Source organism: Nyctibius grandis, chromosome 4, assembly GCF_013368605.1.
Source record: "Nyctibius grandis isolate bNycGra1 chromosome 4, bNycGra1.pri, whole genome shotgun sequence".
Classification (NCBI taxonomy): Eukaryota; Metazoa; Chordata; class Aves; order Nyctibiiformes; family Nyctibiidae; genus Nyctibius; species Nyctibius grandis.
This window is the reverse complement of record NC_090661.1, coordinates 10,369,944-10,388,097: the sequence shown is the minus strand read 5'-3', so window position 1 is coordinate 10,388,097 and position 18,154 is coordinate 10,369,944. Positions and strand designations below refer to the sequence as shown.

Here is an 18,154-nt window from a genome sequence, read left to right as displayed (position 1 = left end):
CCAGTCTGTGGAGGTACAGAGGGAATCACTGCACAGAGCCAGGCGCTTGAGCAGTACTGGTTTCTCTCATTTCAGCGAAAGCTCAGGTTGTCCCACCTGCCTTCCACTCACTTGTACCTCTGAGCTGCGGCGGTAGTCCTTGTGACCTCCAGTACAGAATATATTCAGTCCAAAGAGAGCCAAGAGGCTGTCCCTCTGTGTCAGGAAGAGAGAAGTCCTGCAGCAGAGCCTCTTTAATGCACTTCTGCTTTGGGCGGTGGAGTACGGGCACATAAGACTACGAGCCGTTCAAGTTGCCAGCCTCTCCCTGTGCTATTTTCTCATAGGGATTTGTCACTGCAAGTAATGATATAGATGGCCTCACCCTCGTGGTTGTTATGCTTGAAATTTGCAGGAACCTGCAGCTCTCACGAGGCAGCCCAGCTAGCAAGGTGCTGTTATTAGGCCATGCAGGGCAGAGAAGGCAGCGGGGTGCTGCCACCTCCCTGTCCTGCTCAACCGTCCCATGGATGTGCGAGGTCTGCAAGCCACCAGCTTGCTGTCTCATTGCGGGACAGGGGTGTTTGCAGAGGAGCTTACCCCACCTGCACCTGAGTGGGGATGACTCCAGGCGTGCGAGTGCGATTTGCGGAGAGTGTTAAATCACAGCTGTGCCCCTCGGTGCAGCGGGAGGGCGCAGCGCCCTTGAGACAGAGCGCTGTGCCTGTAAGCAAGGTCATCCTTGCAGAAGCAGCTGCCGAGGGCCCTCTCTCAGATCACCTGCCTTCTGCCTTGCTCCACATCCATGTCATTCAGCCTTGGCAGGGCCTGGGGAGCTACTCGCCCTTCCAGTGCTGCTCAGTATGGTTATGTAGGGCTGCACAGCCCCAGTCGCCAGGAGCAGCGAGGGAGCGGGTACCCCAGCAGCTCTGTATGCCCAGCTCACCTGCACCAGGAGCATGAGAGGGTTGGCTTCACTGCCATCTGCATCTTGGCCACCACTGTTTAATAAAAAACTTGGTCCTACGCAGGCTTGTCAAGGCTTGGCATTAGCTCCACAGGTGTGGGGAAGCACAGGGATGCGGTAGAAAGCTGTGGCAATTTGCAAACCTGCATTTCATGGACCAGAAAGGCTGTTGCCTTAGAATATAAGCACAAAATTGGTGAGGAGCTGTTACAAATATGTATGCTGGCTGATAAAACAAATGTAGGTGATTTGTCTTTGTTCTGCACCAGCTTAAATGCTTGCATCCTCTGCCATTGGCAATTTGTCTTGGTTCTTTTAAATTCCTAAGTGGATTATAATTTTTCTCGTGGTATTATTTGACAACAGTCATATTTCATGGCTTTACTGCACACTTTGGATAGTTAGAATTTTTGTAAGGAAAGGAGCTCAGTAAGAGGCGGCCATCTCCAGGGCATGTCGTGTAATGCAGACACTGAAGACATAGCTGAAAATGTTGTTTGTATTTTTATTTAGCTTTTATCCTCAGAAAATACAGGATTTGACCTATGATGGTTTACAGCATCTAAAGCACGTTACTACCCTAATGCTGGATGCAAATCCTTTAAATGCTGTAGCATGAGTAAATTCCTCAGCAGCTAATGTACTTAAGTGACTCTGCAATACTCAGCCTAAAAGAACAGTGAATTCTCAATATAATGTGGATACTTTTAAGCTTTCCAGACACTAATGGGCTCAAAAATATAGGCATAAAACTTAGCTGCTTTGCTTTTATCTCTGCATAAATTCCTGTCATGGAGTATGTTTATATAAAAATGATAGAGATCATTTCAGTATCCATTTACCCTGCTCCTAATATCGTATTATCATTTGTTAGTTCGTAGAAATGTGCCATGTCTAATTAGGTTAGTAATGATTGTACTTAGGGTAGGAATTGCAGCAACATAAGGAGAAAATAATCACACATTGCAATATCAAAATAAACATTTCTGTCCTAAGAATGTTGTCAGGTGATGTCATACCATCTGTCCTACTGTACTTGCTTGGAAATTTTGCTGCAGCAGCATCTGGTACTTTGGCAAGCTCCGCAGACAACTGTGGTAGCTTTACAGCTGCCTTTAACTTTGCTTTTATATTTAAACAGCATTAAGACTTCATGCTCCAGGTTCCTGTAAATGTGTTTGCTTCTACTAAAGTTTGGATACTGAGCAATTTGTATATTTTCGTGGTTTGCAGAATAAGGTACAGGGTGTGAATTGTCTTGGGAATTTGCAGTTGCCAAACTGTAAAATACAGCTCTCCCTTCCTCCTTCACTCCACAGCCACCTTTGGGCTGAGGAGAGAGACCCCCCTTTTGGGCAGGACACTTGCCTGGGCGCAGGAGAACCTGAGCCCTCAGTTCTGTTCCTATAAAAATGTGGTTATTTGTACAACCTGGAACAACTCCAGCAGAGAAGACTGAGAGGAAACAGTCCCAAAATAAATAATAACCTGGTCACTAATGGTAGGGATGGTTTTTCAAGCCCTTACTCTGAACAAGGGGGAGCAGAGAGATGCTTTGGGGCATCTCACATCCCCAGGGAGAGCACAACTGCTGGGCACTCCTAGGCAGGCTACAGGGGTGCTGGGGGAAGGAAAATGTTTTGGTTTAGTTTTTCAGAGAAGGCTGAAGTACTTACCTTTACTGGGGAATTCTCATCATTCTACTTGAAAAATTGAGATGTTTGCCTGATCACAGATAGGCTTCCACTGATAGCCACGTTTGGTGTCCCAGCCTGTGCCCTGTCCTCCTGCACTTCATCTTTGGTAGCTGTCCTGGTTTTGCAGAGATAACATTTATAGAATTAATTTTCTGTTACATTTTGCTTCAGTTTGTGGCCAGCCATGGTATGGTGATCAAGGCCATTAGCTATAAGCCAGGGCAGCTGACCCAGGCTGGCCCACGGGTGTATTCTGTTACATTAACATCACGTTCACTATAAATGGGAAAGCTTGGTGGGGATATGGGGCTGTTTGCTCTCCTCTCCTTCTTTCTCATCTCTTCTCAATGGTTGTGATCCCTGGAGGAACTTGCCACCACTCTATGGGCTGAGTATAACTTTGTGTCTTTTGTATTAGTATTGATAATGGTTTTCTTATTTTATTAAATCTGTTTTATTAAATCTCCATCCTTTTCCCAATTCCCTTTCTCAGCTGGGGAGGGGTCTTGGGTGATAGAACAACTGGTTATTGTTTAGCCCTGGGTGCAGGCTAAATGAAGACAGTAGCTTAGGAAAGCAACAGGAGCAGGTTTCTGGACTCCATTTCTTGTGTTCCCGGCAGTTCCCAGGTATATGGGGTGCTCCCCGCCGCCCATGTAGTTCTCTGCCATGCCTGTTTTCCTCTTCAAGGTAGAAACAGCTTCTTTGGATCAGCTCTGTCCCTTTTGGGCACCACATACACTAAGTAAAGGCTGGGCAAGTTTTCCACTTGTGCACAGAAGAAGCTGGGATGGCATTATTCTGAAAGAGGGCTGCAAGGAAAATACATTGAACTGGTGCTCTCAGACTTGGACTTGCTTGTGCAAACACCTTAATAAAGTGTTACACTTTCCTTTTTCCTTCCACAAAATGAAAAAAGAAATAAAACCATGTAAAAAGCATGGAACGTATCCCATTTTTGGCCCCATACGCAGATGAGTGTTCTCTGATTCTAAATTCAGATTTTACTGTACTAGATGATTTTTAAATAGATTTCAATTTAATTTCCTAAGTGCAGAAATCTAGCCAGTCTATTTCCTTTTCCCCAGAGTTTTGGACATCTGCTAGGAAAGACTCTGCTTACACCAAAGGAAGGCTCTGAGTAGATGTCCAATTAATTTGGATTTGTCATTTCAATTTGTTCATTCGGCAGGTATATTGTAAACAAAATAGCTTAAATGAGGTCTGCTTTGGGGTTTTAAATATTTTATTTGTTCTTAGCTTTTGGGGATTGCCCCTTATTTACAGCATCTGTTCAATACGACTGGGTTTTCTCGTGTTCATTGACGGCATATCAGCTTTCTTCTAATTGAGTTAGCAAAATGTTTTGAGTTAGCAAAATGTTTTGTGATCGCCATGGTTAAAAACCCCAATGTTTAATGCTGCCACTCTCGAGCTCCTTCAGTCTGCTCACACGATGCTGTGAGCTGCTGATTGACTAGCAGAGGGTCTTTGGGGTTCGTCCTTTTGCTTTCATTTCAGGCGTTGGAAGGTGCTCTTGTCTTGCAGACACGGCAGCCCCTAAAAAAACATATTGGATTCAGTAAGGGGCTGCTGTGGACTTTATTGGGCCAAGGATTTTCCCCAGGCAGGAAAGGGGTTGCTGAGGTGATTCCTGTGATTATAATGAGGTGCGATGGGATGAAGTTAAGAAATAGGAAATTGAAGCTGAATGTGTTTTGGCAGAGATGGTCATCTATAGAGCTAGCTCCCGAGGGAAGTGGTAAAAGTTTGGCTCTTTAATATCACATGGGTCAAAATACTGGAGGACATACAATGAGAACCACTTCTATAGTAACAGCAACACAGAGTAACTGGCCTTCTCGTTATTGTCATTCTGGAGTTAAAAGAAAATCCCTTCTATCTCTTTTAGTTAAGGGGCATTAGCATATGCTAGAGATCGTAGAGGTCTGGGGTTTTTTAATAGACAAACAGGAGGTGTATATGTGTGGGCTCTGTAGCACTAGCAGAAATTCAGGCTCTGAGGACATGCGACATTAAAAGGCACAGTTTAAAGAGGCAGCAGTAGGCTTTCCTCGTGAGCATATTCATCCTACTGTGCTCTGCGAAGGGCTCCTTATCACCGTGCTGCTGCTGGGTCTTTCACTGTAAATTACTCCCTTGAAGATGACCATGTTTTGTGGTTTGCAGTAGGGACACGGGTTTTTTGATGTTGACCCTTGTTCACAAGGGGCTACGATACAATCGCTAAGTTGTTCGTGGAAATCATACTGCAGAAAATCATAGTCCCAGGAGTAATGTGCGAGTCATTTAATCCATCAAAGTGCGCTACCCTCCACAGGAGCACACGCAGACCCGTGCCTTAATAAACCTCTGTTCTTTTTGTACAGCACTCATTTTCCTGTTTCTCTCTTGCAGTACAATAAACACCTCTTCGTGCACATTGGACACGCTAACCATTCTTACAGTGACCCGCTGCTTGAATCGGTGGACATTCGTCAGATTTATGACAAATTTCCTGAAAAGAAAGGCGGTCTAAAGGAACTCTTTGGGAAGGGGCCTCAAAACGCTTTCTTCCTCGTAAAATTCTGGGTGAGTAAGACATGACGTGGAGAACCTCTCTTGTTGATAAGGCCTGTGTTTAGTATTTACCACCCTTCGGGGTGCTTGTGGAAATTTCTTTCGTCGTCGTTTAAAAGCACAAAGCTGTATACCCTTCAGGTAGGACGCTGGCCCAGGGCCACTCTTGTTGACAGCTCCACGAGAAGCCTGTGTTGCAGACGACATGCAAAGGCAGATGCCTCAGCTGTGCTTGACCCAGCTGCTGGGCAGAAGCGAACAGGCACCGAGTGCCCCGGTTTGTAGATGGGGAACTGCCATCTAGTGGCCCAAGGACAATCGGGGAAGCACAGAAACGGAGACAGCTTTTCATCTTCCCAATGTTGAACTCTTGCCAAGTGCAAATAGTGCAAGTATCATCCCTGCAGTCAGTCCACACTTATGCAGATAGGACCAAGCAGGATTTGAACCAAGTATGCAGCAGGATGACTGTGAGCCTGGGGGGGTTCCAGGGTTTTTCTTCAACATTTTTTAGTTGCTAGAGCACGTCTGCTTTCCCCTTGCCTTTTTGTTAGTCGGCCATGGGACTCTGCTCCAAAAGTTATACCTACTCATATCAGTTGTGAGCAAGAGTGAAAAAAGGAATTGAATGGAAGGCTGAGACATTGTATATTGATCTAGTTTTGATAAATTTCATTGATACATCAGATTTTTCTTATTGCATTTACAAAAATCTCATGTTAGTGATGTTATACATTCATCCAAAAGGATCATCAGATCTCCAGACTGGACCTTTTGCTTACACTAAAGCTTTTTCTACTCAATTTGTTGGGGTATTTTTTGTGGTATACTCCTTTTCAGAGCAACAATTATCATCTAAACATTTTAAATTTGTCTTTTAAAACCTCAGTGAAAGGGACATGTTCAGGGCCTAATTACAGGGTGGACAGGTTGATGCTGAAACCAGAAAAGGTTGATCTGGAGTCACTGCTTGTGATCAGATTTCCTGGTGTTTCTTGCTTTCAGTTAAAATTTATCTGTGTGACCTGAAATACTCTTCACCTTGTACACATCCCCAACTTCATATCTTGCCAAGAGTTTCTGTGGCATCAGATTTGGAACTGGAAACTGGGAATGAGGAAGACTCTTTTCTCAGATCTGGGTGTAGAAGGGATAAACCACTGAGCAGGAGCTGTGCTGGACTGAGAAATTCATGGGGCTTAAATCTGGGTGTTGGAGCTGTAGACCAAGTATTTGAGGGCTGGCTGAGCAAAGAGGCTGGGAACAGGAGGTAGCAGAGAACAGGGAGCTGAAGCTCAGCAGGCACCAGGAGCCTGGAAAAGGCAAGTGAGAATATAGGGTCAAAAAAAGGGAGGCAGTGGGATAAGCAGCCTGTGGGGAAACGTAGGGATGAAGGCACACAGCAGAGACAGGTATGTGAGAGGTGGGAACAGGACAAGCGTAAGGGCAGAAGAAATCTGGCTGCAGAGGAATAGGGCTTGGAGTTTAAGCATCTGTGACCACTAAATACATTTTCTTGCAAAACTTGGGCTTGAACTGAGGACTGTCATCTCACCATTCCACTTTGCATAATAAATACTTGCGAAACTCGCTGGCAAAATGAATGTCACCTCACTTGCCTGCTCTCAGTTCCCACAAAGAATGACAACCTTCAGACTTTGTATTAGACATGGAAGCAGCAGAGATTTGTGATACAGTCATTGATGTATGTGTATTGTATGTTCTGCTTTTTCTCCATGTGGAAACTGATTTTCAGGCATGCTGAATGCTCAAAGATGTATCTAAAGCCGACAGAGATCTTGTTTGGATCATTAAGGTCTGTGTTGTACTCAAGACTGAAAATTCCAGTGCCAGCCTTCCCTGAATGATCTCCTACAAGCAGTGCAAACCTTTAACACTCTTGCCTCAGTGCCCCATCTGTAACATGGGGGTGATACCATCCTTTCACTTCAGGTGGTCACTGAGAAATCACACTCATGGCTGTGTATAAAGAATAAAGATAATGCCATGAGGAAAACCTTTATAAAATTAATAATTCTGTGTTCAGCACAGGTTTTGAGTAGTGTGCAGGAAATAGGGACTGGGCCACACTGAATAATGACGACAAAGAAATATTGTATAGATGCTCAGAGGGCAAGTGTGCAGTCGTGTAGCTAAAGACTGTATCATGACGCACTTCAGCAGTCACGATGTGCAGGCAACTTCTATCCAACATTTCCTAACCTCACTGGGCCTTCCAACATAATGGTCTTTTAATACAATTTTGTGTTGTATTAACTTAGAGATTAAAAACATACAGTGCTAACATCCTTCTGAGTTATACATTAAAAATGTGGTAAGAATGCCTTCCTGAGCCATGACCTTAGAATAGGCCAGTGGATTTTCTCTCTCATCAGGTGAGTGAGGCAGAGGGAAGGTGCCAGGGGCAGTGTTTGGGTGTAGTGAGAGTCACGATGAATGCCCTTCTAGGAATAAACTTCATATCCATGCCCCTCAGCTAGAAATAGGTATAGGAAAAACAGAAGATGACTGTGTAATTAGTCATGAGAATTAGATCCTAAACTGTCAGCTCACTATCCTTAATTTCGTTCACCTCAACAGAACATTTCTTCAGAAAAAAAGGAAGTTGTTCCTATTTCTATGGGGAGTGTTAAGAAACCGTTCTAAACAGTCATATATTACCAGTGTAAAGCTGGCAAAGGTTGCTGATAATCTTTTTGACCCTATTAGTAACTTCAAATTTATTACTATGAAAATAGACTAATTTTTGTATTCTTGTCCTTTTCTTCTAAATTAAGCGTCCACTTCTGAATCAGTATCCACTCTCTCCTTCTCATCCGCTACCTCCTCCTACTCTGAAAGTTCAGCTTCTCCCAGATTCTGTTCATGTTGTGTGGTTATTGCTTACTCACAATACTCTCTCTCACCTATTATTTAACCATTCCCCTCTTCCCATTCTTTCTGTCTTCTGCCTTCATTGTCATGTAACCATCGATAGTTTGCTCAGCGCTGTAAGCTATGGAGTGCACCCTAGCATCGGTGTCCAGTGACAGTCCACGTTTTGATGGAATTTGATTGTAATGTGAGTAGAAGAGGACTATGAATTTGTGTTGGGCAAGTAAGTACTGCAAGGAGAATCAATGAAAGAAAACCAGGGACTATGAGTGAAAGGAGACGAGGGAAACCAGAGAAGGAAAGCAGGCAGGTGTCATGGCATGTGGAAGCTTGAAAGTGAAGGTGAGGATTTGATGCCAGAAGGGATGGTGAGCCTGTAAGTGGATTTAAAGAGCAGTTGGCGTGTTGCTGAAGGCAGCAAAAAGGGTATTTTGTTTTGACATTAAATCTAGTGTGGAAAGGTGGGAAACAGGAAGAGCAGAGACGAGCACTCACATCGAGGATGACTAAAGCAGAAAGTGGTAGCTGGAAAGAGTACTCCTCTTGCTCTTTCCCATTTAGTTCTGCTTGAGGCTTCTCAGCAGCATGGTTTTCCCTGTGACAAAGGTAATAAGGTTTGATTACAAAAAAGTGGGAGGGAAAGGTCTCAGTTCTTACAAGAAGACATTTGGCAATTGTGGAGTTGACTTTGCGAAGCATCACAGGTATGGACTACAAAGCAAAGTGTTGCTTCGCTTTGCAGAGGTTTATTGGTTCACACAGATTGTATCTCCTGTGAAATACAGCCTGATGCTGGGAATGGATGGGCTTCTGGCCTCAGTCCTGGTGACACGTCTGGACGTCACACTTTTGGGCCTCTTCCTACCTAACAGCGCAGGAGGTACAAAAGGAAGAGACTTCTCCTTTTACACCGCCTCAAACAACTAGCCTTACAGCCCTGCAGAGCAATTTCCAGGTCCTTGGCTTGCAGCTTGAATGCAGTGACTGTTTTCTGCTGTTTATCCCAGGTAGTCACTGGGAACCAGAGAGTTCAGGGAAGTCACCCCAGAGACGGGCTTTTACAGTAATAGAAGGAGCTTTACTCGGTATGTTTTGCACTCAGTACAATGAGTAAATAAGGAACAACATGCTAATGATATGGCACAGGAAACTTGTGTGGCAATGAGATGAAACTGGAGATTACAGGGATATAAAATGAAAACAAAAATAAAGATTCTTCAATAAATGTAAAAGTTATTTGCTAGAACACTGACGAGGAATTCAGACAGGGCTGCAGAACATCTGCAGATGAAACCTTTCCCTGGGTGCAGGTTGAGTGCACAATCCTGCTTCTGTTACCTTAGTCACTAACAAAATAAGCCCGATCTATGTAAAATAATCAGGTATGATTCAGGCCGTCTAATCTTAATCTGAGTAAGGTCAACGTTCCTGTTGGTTAGTTCATACTCAAACTGTTTTTGTGACTTCAGAAAAGGCCCAAAGTTTTCTGGTCTTTGAAGTTCTGATTAGCCTATCTAAAAGCTAAGTCAACACACGTTGCCTCTATTAGTTTCTTTTATTGGTTGAAGTTCTACTCATATTGATATCTAATGCTATCCCCACTGGCTACTCACTACTATTCTTAAATTATCCAACACTAAATAATACACTTAGGCCTCCTGAAAGAGTTCAAACTAAATGATAGATCGCACCTCCAGCTTTACCCCAAAACATCTGTCTAAAACATTACTGCTGGCCTTGCCTCCTTGGCCCCCAGTGCCGATTGCCCAGCGCTCTGCCACCCCTGGCTCTCTACTTTCTCTTGCAGGAAGTTGACGGTACGTCTGTCCCACTGACACCACCTCCCTCTTGAATCCAGTGTCTCTCAGCCACATATCCCAGTACCTTCATTTTTGGCTCTTCTGTTATGAGCACATACATCTCCATTGACTCTGGGAAGGGAATTGCTCTCGGAAGGCACAACACATTCTCTCCCTTTATGCCCCTGCTAGCTTTGCGGCTTGCCCCTGTCTAGCGCTAGTTCTTCTGGCACACTTTTCACTACTAGAAGCACCTTGAATGTTAATTCAGCAGTGTGTATCTGTCTGCTGCAGCCTGGACTAAATTGTTCTGGTTTAGCTCGTTACTTCTCTCTCATGTTTTGCCTCAACCCCCAAATGCAAATTCTGAGGCAGGGATCCTCTTTTTGCAGGACTTCTCTACGTAACCTACAGTATCGTGCAGTGGGTCCGTGCCTCCGTTGGGATCATTAGTGCTGGTGTAAACACACCTCACAATAGCAGGGCCAGGGGTTTTGTGTCTCTGACACTGCCAAACGCTCTGTGCCAAGCCTGAACTCCGACTTCTGCAGCTACAGGAACAGTTATGGGAAGCAAATATATCTGAAAGGAGGAGGGATGTTTTCTAACTAGTGGGAGAAGGAAAAAAAACAAACCAGCTGATACAATTTAATATTGGGCTGTCAGGCTTTCTGCTGCTCTGATCCTCTGTCTTAATTGTAAATGTTTGCAGTAGCTTGAACTATTCTTCAAACTGAGGAAAGCTTAGTCAGAGCTCAGTGCAACTCTGAAATAAAGACCCAAACTCATCTGAAGATGCATGGATGATACTAATTGATGTTTAAAATGAATGCCTCTATTTGCAGGAATCTGCAATGCAAACTAGGAGTTTTAGAAAGTAATGCATATTATAATTAGGGCAAGCTTTTAAAGATGCTTTGAAGTCCTAAACATTTTTGAAATTCAAATGTGGGATGGAAATAAAGGAATCTACACAATAAAGGGGCATTAAATTATGTCCCCCAAAATTTTACTGTTTTATAGATGTAAATATATGCCATAATTAGTGGTAAGTAACATGAGGAGGACGGTTAAGTTTATTCCTATTCTTATTCAAAACAGCTGTGGCATGAAAAATAATGCTCCTTCGCTTTGTGATACACTGGAACAAACAATTTACCCATGTAATCAGTGTTCAGAAATGGCTCACGTCTGTGGTCTCCTCCCACCCTCTCCTGAATTTATCCCCATGTCCCTCCAGCCGTCTTAAAAGGCGCAGAGATTCTTTGTGCCCTTCATTCACACACACACAATTGTGGCTACTGTTTTTTTTTTTTTTTTTTATTTCTATTTTTTTACATGTAATTTATATTGCACCATCTAGAATCTTGGATTTCCCTCCGCACACACACAGACACACATGCACACTTGCCAGCTTTCACTGGCAAATGATCTGCAACTCACAAATGGTATCCGTAATGTGAATGGGTCTATGGCCAGCATGCAAATGTATGCAAAACAAATGATATGGAAGAAAGCAGACATCCATTTTCTTTTCCCCATCGCAGCCCTCTCGGTGCAGGGAGCTCACGTGGTGCTTGTGGAGAACCCCTTTGCAAATTGATGCAAGGGCATTAGCGCTTGGGGCTGGCTAATGAGTGGAAGGGGCTGAGCAGCTGGGAAGCCGGAGCAGCTTGGCCTGTCCGTCACAAGCCCAACCACGTGGCAGACCTGGACGCAATTCCGGAGCTGCAGCGTAACGCGCGGTGAAACGTGCCAATGACCCAGTGCTCCCGTTGGAAAAAATTGCTTCACAATTTGGAATCTCTGCTCTTTGATCACTCTTTGGAGAGGAGGAGGGGAGGCATGATGCAGTCATATGAGTAACACACCTCCCTGCAGTCAGCAGTTGTTAAAAACCTATATGTTGTTAATAAGTGACCTTATGTGCTTAATGTTAACTACCGAATGCCAGTGTAAATTGTTCTGGCCCTCCCCAAATCCCGCTGTTTCCAGTAGGTGCTGTTTTCCTTCTACTCAGCAGGAAGGATTTAGACGCTTCCCAGCAATTTTTGCTGGAGTTGCTTTTTTGTTAGCCAAAGCTGTTATTATTATACAAGCGCTCTACCCTCTGCCCACCGCCTTTAACATAGAGCCTGAGAGCTCTTCTGAAATGAAGAATAATTTTTTTTTTTTTTTTAAGTTTTTACTCTTTATTTTGGTTGCAGCCAGCTCTGTTTTGGTGCTTGCTCTGGCACACTGGCAGAGGCTTCTGCATGAAGCACATCAAACACTTGGTGCTCTTAATATGTAATATTTTCAGTGCTACGCATTGTCAAGCTTTGCTTTATTAATGAATTAATCATGCTCTTGCACAACCACTGTAGATAGGGTGCCAGAAAACTGAGTGCCTCTCCCGTCTCCAAATGCATTCAGCTAATACAAATCTCAGCTCTGAGAAATAAATCAAAATCAGAGTTTTACTCTTGAAAGTAAAAAATAAAAAAAAAATTTCCATTTGTGTTTTTAAGTTGTTGTTTTTTTTTTTTTCCTAAATTGTATTGATCTTGTATTTTAAAATACAGTGTGTTAATGGGCTCCTGTTCATCACATGATCATGCCATAATATTTGGAATCACACCAATATTTTTGAAGTAACCATTCGAAAGGTTATTTATCTGTATATGCTACAATAGTGCTCACCAGCCCTAATTCCTGGAGCCGTGGGTCAGAGCACAGTTGCGTGAGAACCTATACAGAAGGGAAAGGTGGTTTACAGCCCAGGAAGATTTGCAGGCTGAGTCTGAAATGCAAGAGACAGAGTACCAAGGAATAATGAGCCAAAGCTGCTTGCAGCATGAGAGGCTGCAAGCAGAGCGCTCCAGAAGCTTGACTGTTGTCACATTTTTCACAGGGATCATTGCAAAAGGAAATTATAAGGCGAGGGTTAATTGAGGTTAATAAGATAAATTCCTATATTTCAATTTTGCTATTATTATATTTATCTACTCTTGCCTCTTCTGTAATATAGACAGTGAACCTCACTAAGTAATGTCTGCCTCCAGACAATAAGCCTACTCAAACTAGAGTATCCCTGTTAGTTAGATATTTAGCATGGTTGAAAAAGACCCCAAGTAATGGTGATTCCACCACGTTCGAAAATTATGCCAGCATCTCATTGCCGTCAGCAGTACCAGCCTCTGCCTTGTTTCTCATTTAGCTTTTGCATAGGTTTAGCTTTCTGTCTTTTAATGTCCTTTTCTGCAAGATTTAATCTATCATCAATCAGAAGACTCTTCCCCATGTAGCAACTTGTAGGCTATGACAAAGTCGTGGAAAAACTTCCCTTGGAAAAAGTAAGTAGATGGAGTTTCATTAGTCATTCACTACAAAGGATGTTTTCCAGACCTGAAATCATTCTTGTAACTCTTTTCTGAACACTTTCCAATTTTCCAACATCCTTTCTAAAATGTAGACACAAAACCTGGAATCAATACTATAGTAAGGATCCTGCTAAAGCTGCATACCAGGGCAAGACATCACCTTGATCCTGCTCAAAGCTACAACTCTCATAGCCACAGCAGTGCCCATTTTTAGCACAGCGGTTTTGTTGGTTTTTTTTTTTGGTAGTTCCATAACCTGGGGGAGGGGAATTTTAATTGTGACCCACTTCCATCAGTTCAAGAAACACAATTTTACTTTCAGGTGCATGTGTTTAGATGAACCCCTTACTATGTAAGCCATAACAATATAATCAACAAGTCTTTCACTATAATTTTTTAACCAAAGTTTTGTATTTTACCAGGAGCGATGATCTTTCCTTCTTTTCTAAAGGTACTCAGCATGGACCAAAGCTTTCCACACCTGGTTCAGAATACTTCCTTGACGTGACAATCCCCTCGTTGCAATGATACTTACTCCTTCCTAGCGTTCATGTACTTGGCCTCTAGTGAAAAAAAATTGAACCCAGGCTGAGGGGCAAGATTCGTTATAGTATGTGAGAACAGACAAAATTCTTTTGGTATTAAAAGGTGCTTTGGTGAAGCCTTCATTTAAGAGTATTTGCTGTTGCCAACTCATGATTTTTATGTTGGTGTTACACTTTTTGAAGGAGCCTTAAAGCTTCAGCTCTCAGCAGTTTGTAATTAGTTGAACACGAAAACTGTTGTTTAAAAGGAAAACTCTATCTTTCCTTGAAAACACCTTTATTGTGTGCTAGACTCAAAAAAAAACCTGAATAGCAAATAAAGATAATTCACATCTATATTACCATCATGGGACTTTTGCAACAATGTCGTTATTGCATAAGAGTAAATCATGACATTTCAGTGCTAATTTCAAGCATTCCTCATTCAAACATCAGGGCCCCAGCCTGTATTTTTTGTGTACACAGGACTCCTGGTGATTTGAGCAAGGGTTGGAAGAGCTGTGGGAGTGAGCAAGAGGGTGCCAGATGGCCACATGTGTTACTTTTCCAGGTTAAATGTCAGCATGTAAATACAACAATTAGATTTTTCTTTCCATGGACTTCAAAATCAGAAGGCAGCAGACAAAAAGTTATTCTTATTTTTTAACTCTATAAACAGTTGTTATTGCAGCTTGAGATGTAAGATCTATGTGGTTGACCCTTTTGACAACATGAAACTATAAGGAGCATTTTAGTTGTGTTTTCTTAAATATTTTGTCCATATCTGAAAGGAAAAAAAAAAAAGAAAATGTTGTGATAATAAAATTGTAATTGTGGTAGCAAGCAGGAATAACCGCTTTTTAAGAGATTACTACTACTGTTGTTGTTGTTACTATTATTGTTGACAACAATGCAATTGTTTTATCAGAAATCCCTATTCTTCAGAAATTCTGGTGGAGCAGCTCTGGCATGGCTGGATGGCTGCTACAGTTTGTCATGTTTAGATGTTTGTCATGTTTCAATTGCAAGCCAGCTGTGATGGCAAATTGCTTATTTACTATTAGCTTAGAACGGTTTCTTACAGCTCACTGTGAACACACTGCTTTAGATGTACATTAAACATTAACTGCTGCCCTCATGCAAAACATGTGCAAGAAACAAGGTGTAATAGCGATAGGATTTCTTTCTGTTATGCAAAATACGTGACTATAGGGCTGTTTGTGTTACTGTGTGTAAACCTCAGGAGACCTCTCCACTGATTAATTTACCAAAGCCAGCCTGAAGTAATCTTAGACCTCTGTCTTCTCTGTACCACAAACCAGCTCAGTATGTGTTATTATCAGCATATTGCCTCAGAATGTCGTACCACAAATAAGGACTGTAGACACTAAGTAGAATTAATGAGTTGTTGCGTAGTTAAAAATTAAATAGCAGTTACAAATGACCTGAACTATAGTGAAGGCAGGATTATAAATATTCCACACTAACTAGTAAATAAACATACCTGTAAACTGTGTTTTTAAAAAGTCTCAAGGTAGACATGAAAGTATCTGTCTGTCAAAATTTTTTCTGTTACATTTCTGTATTAGCAATAAAACCAAGCAGAGCTAGAGTTGGAAGTGAAACAGCTGCGAAAGTGCATTTCCCTGCTAACATGCTCATCTCAGAGTAAGTTACAAATTCAGACAATTCTTAGATGTTACACTGCAGTAGCTGATCAGCTATTTCCATATAAAAAGAAAACCCTGCCCACTCTCTCTTCGGGCACCAAAGATGTCAGCAGAGCTAATGCCTGAATCAACAAATCCAGCTGTGGATATCCCTGGACTCTGCCTGTGACCGTATTAGTGCTCTTTTAAGTTGAGGGCTTTTGAAAATGGATTCATGATGACAAAGAGCACAGTGGCAGAACAGCGTCAGTGCTGCTGGGGAGGCCGGATTCAGCATGTGACCCGTGCTGTTGCTTTGTAGCCAAATTAATCATGCTGTGCGCAGGACTTGGATTTGGTTATAAATAATTAAAGGTAGCGCTGCTCCTCACTTGATCCTGCAAGTCTCAATCTCTGTTGCTAGATATCAAAGGCCGCTGGGTAGTTACTGAGGCTGCAGAGGAATAGTGAAAGAAATCAAATACTTCCAGTAATATTTTATTGGTGCAGTAGGCACGGCTCAGTGCGCGCAGCTCACGTGAAGCCTGTGAGGTGCATCATACAGCTCCGTGAAGTCAAGTATTTTGCTGAATCAGGGCCATATGGCTTGACAGTCTTATCAGAGCTTGATTCCTGTGTTGCACAGCTGTCTCCCTTTGCCGTGAGGATTTCATTGCTTTAAGAAAGGAAAAGGAGAAAGCGTACTATGGCCTCTCGGGAGCAGGATGGCTCGGTTGCATCGGAGGCAGGAGGGCAGGTTCCCTCCAGAGGAGTCAGCTCTGGAGCCAGGCTCCTCGCAGGTGATCATTCCCTTTGCTCCAGGGACTTCATCAGCTATCTGCCAGACAAGAACGTCACCTGTAGCCAAGAGAAATACTGGGTTGTCTTCTGTTGTTTAAAGTTTCAAAAAATTGCCACTTCCCTAAGGTTTTTACTGCAACAATTAGGCAGGTACTTTCCTGACAGACTGTAACTGTTGTCGCTATAAAGCTCCTCCCTCCCCGTATTTCTGAAAAGAACAGTGAGCTAATTACAGCTTACGCTACTGACATTGTCAAATAAAAAATAAAATCTTCAACATCTATTCCTTTTTCCCAACAGGCTGACTTAAACTGCAACATTCAAGATGATACAGGAGCGTTTTACGGAGTCACTAGTCAGTACGAGAGCTCAGAAAACATGACAATCACCTGTTCCACCAAAGTCTGCTCATTTGGAAAGCAAGTAGTAGAAAAAGTAGAGGTGGGTGTTGTGATGGGATGTGTGGGATGATTCTCTGGTTCCCTTTCATTTTAATTAGGCTTTTCTCCCTCTTGTATTTGCTCTTATCTGTCTTTTCCTTTCTTCCTATAATCCTTCCTGAAAGAGTATTTTCCTTCCCAGCAGTGTTTGGGTTCATTTTAAAATCACTGTGGGAATGGTGACACTACAGTTAAGTAAAATCCTAGTTACATGTTGCTTTGGAGACCCTCCTCCACTCCGCCTGTGGCACCCTTCGGTGGGAACCTGCAGCTGATATCAGTGCTGCCTCCTCCATCACGTGGCAGGGAAGAGCTGAAGCAAAAATGCTTTTGCTCCATTTCCAAACACGTGGCCAGTCACGCAGCCTGTTTGGAAACATACTACAGTGACGAGCTACCCTCTATCATCTAGATTTTTTTTAAACATTTTAAAGCCATGGATGGTGTGCTATGTTTCATCTGTACCCATGCTTATTTTATCTTATTTCATGCACTGAAAGGCATGCTTTCCCCAGTCACCAGCAGCTTTTGAATTCAAAGTTGCATATTTTCTTAACACGCAAGAGCCTTTATATTTATTTTTTATCTTTTCTTTACTGTATAGCGCAGTCAGGTAGCCAGCTGGTTTATTGTACAATGGTACTGCAGCTATTTAACTTGTCTTCTGTGTACTAAGCCAAGCCCCACACCCACCACTATTATCTGCAATATAGTTTTTGTATGGGAATTTTAGCCTAGAGCTGCAGGTCGAGCCTTTATAGATGTACTGGTCACTGTTCATGTCCTGCTTATATTAAATATGATTTCTGTGCATGGTGACCATAAAAAAGTTTTCCATCATTTCCATTATTCCAGGCTTAGAGAAAGCCAAAAAAAAAAAAAACCACAAGCCACTGAGTACCTGATCTGAGCAATTGGTAGCTGGGCAGCAGGAGTCCCAAGAGTCCCAGCTGTACCCTCCTTCAGCCCCTTGTGAGCACCTGCAATCTAAATCAGTCTGGTTTTCTTCTGACTGTAGTCTTGCATCTTTCTGTAATTCATAAATTGCCTATTAAATCATGCAATAATATAGCTATATTTGTATGTGAATATTTATGCATAAATACATAAGCTTATTCTTTGCTGTTCCCTTTGCAGACAGTTGCCTCAAAACTATTGTAAAATCATCTTACCACAAAGTTTTCTAGTTAATTCATTTTTCCTTGACTTGAACTTACCTTTGTGTAATCCTCATCTGCTCAGTTTTTTAATTCACAGGTTAGAAAACAGGTAGTGATATTGTAACTTTTAATAATTAAGGGCCCTTGAATTTTTAGCAAGGCACTGCATATCTCGAGCAGAGAGTTAGCAAGTGTGTGTGGGGGGGGGTGTCTGAGAGCCACTTTCTCTTTTTTTCTGTCTACACAAAGAGAAGAACAGATTTAGTATTCACTTCTTTGCTATTTCTGAATTATCTTATTC

At 42.5% G+C, this 18,154-nt stretch overlaps 1 protein-coding gene across 6 annotated transcripts in view; it reads left to right on the top strand.

The window, feature by feature from the left end:
- TEAD1 (TEA domain transcription factor 1) overlaps window positions 1-18,154 on the top strand; it is a 163,968-nt gene that overhangs the window by 138,756 nt on the left and 7,058 nt on the right. For all 6 annotated transcript variants that reach the window (XM_068398139.1, XM_068398137.1, XM_068398138.1 and 3 more), the window contains 2 exons: window positions 5,062-5,235; window positions 16,554-16,694. In XM_068398139.1, the coding sequence (XP_068254240.1) occupies window positions 5,062-5,235; window positions 16,554-16,694 (315 nt within the window). The remainder of the gene's footprint in view (window positions 1-5,061; window positions 5,236-16,553; window positions 16,695-18,154) is intronic.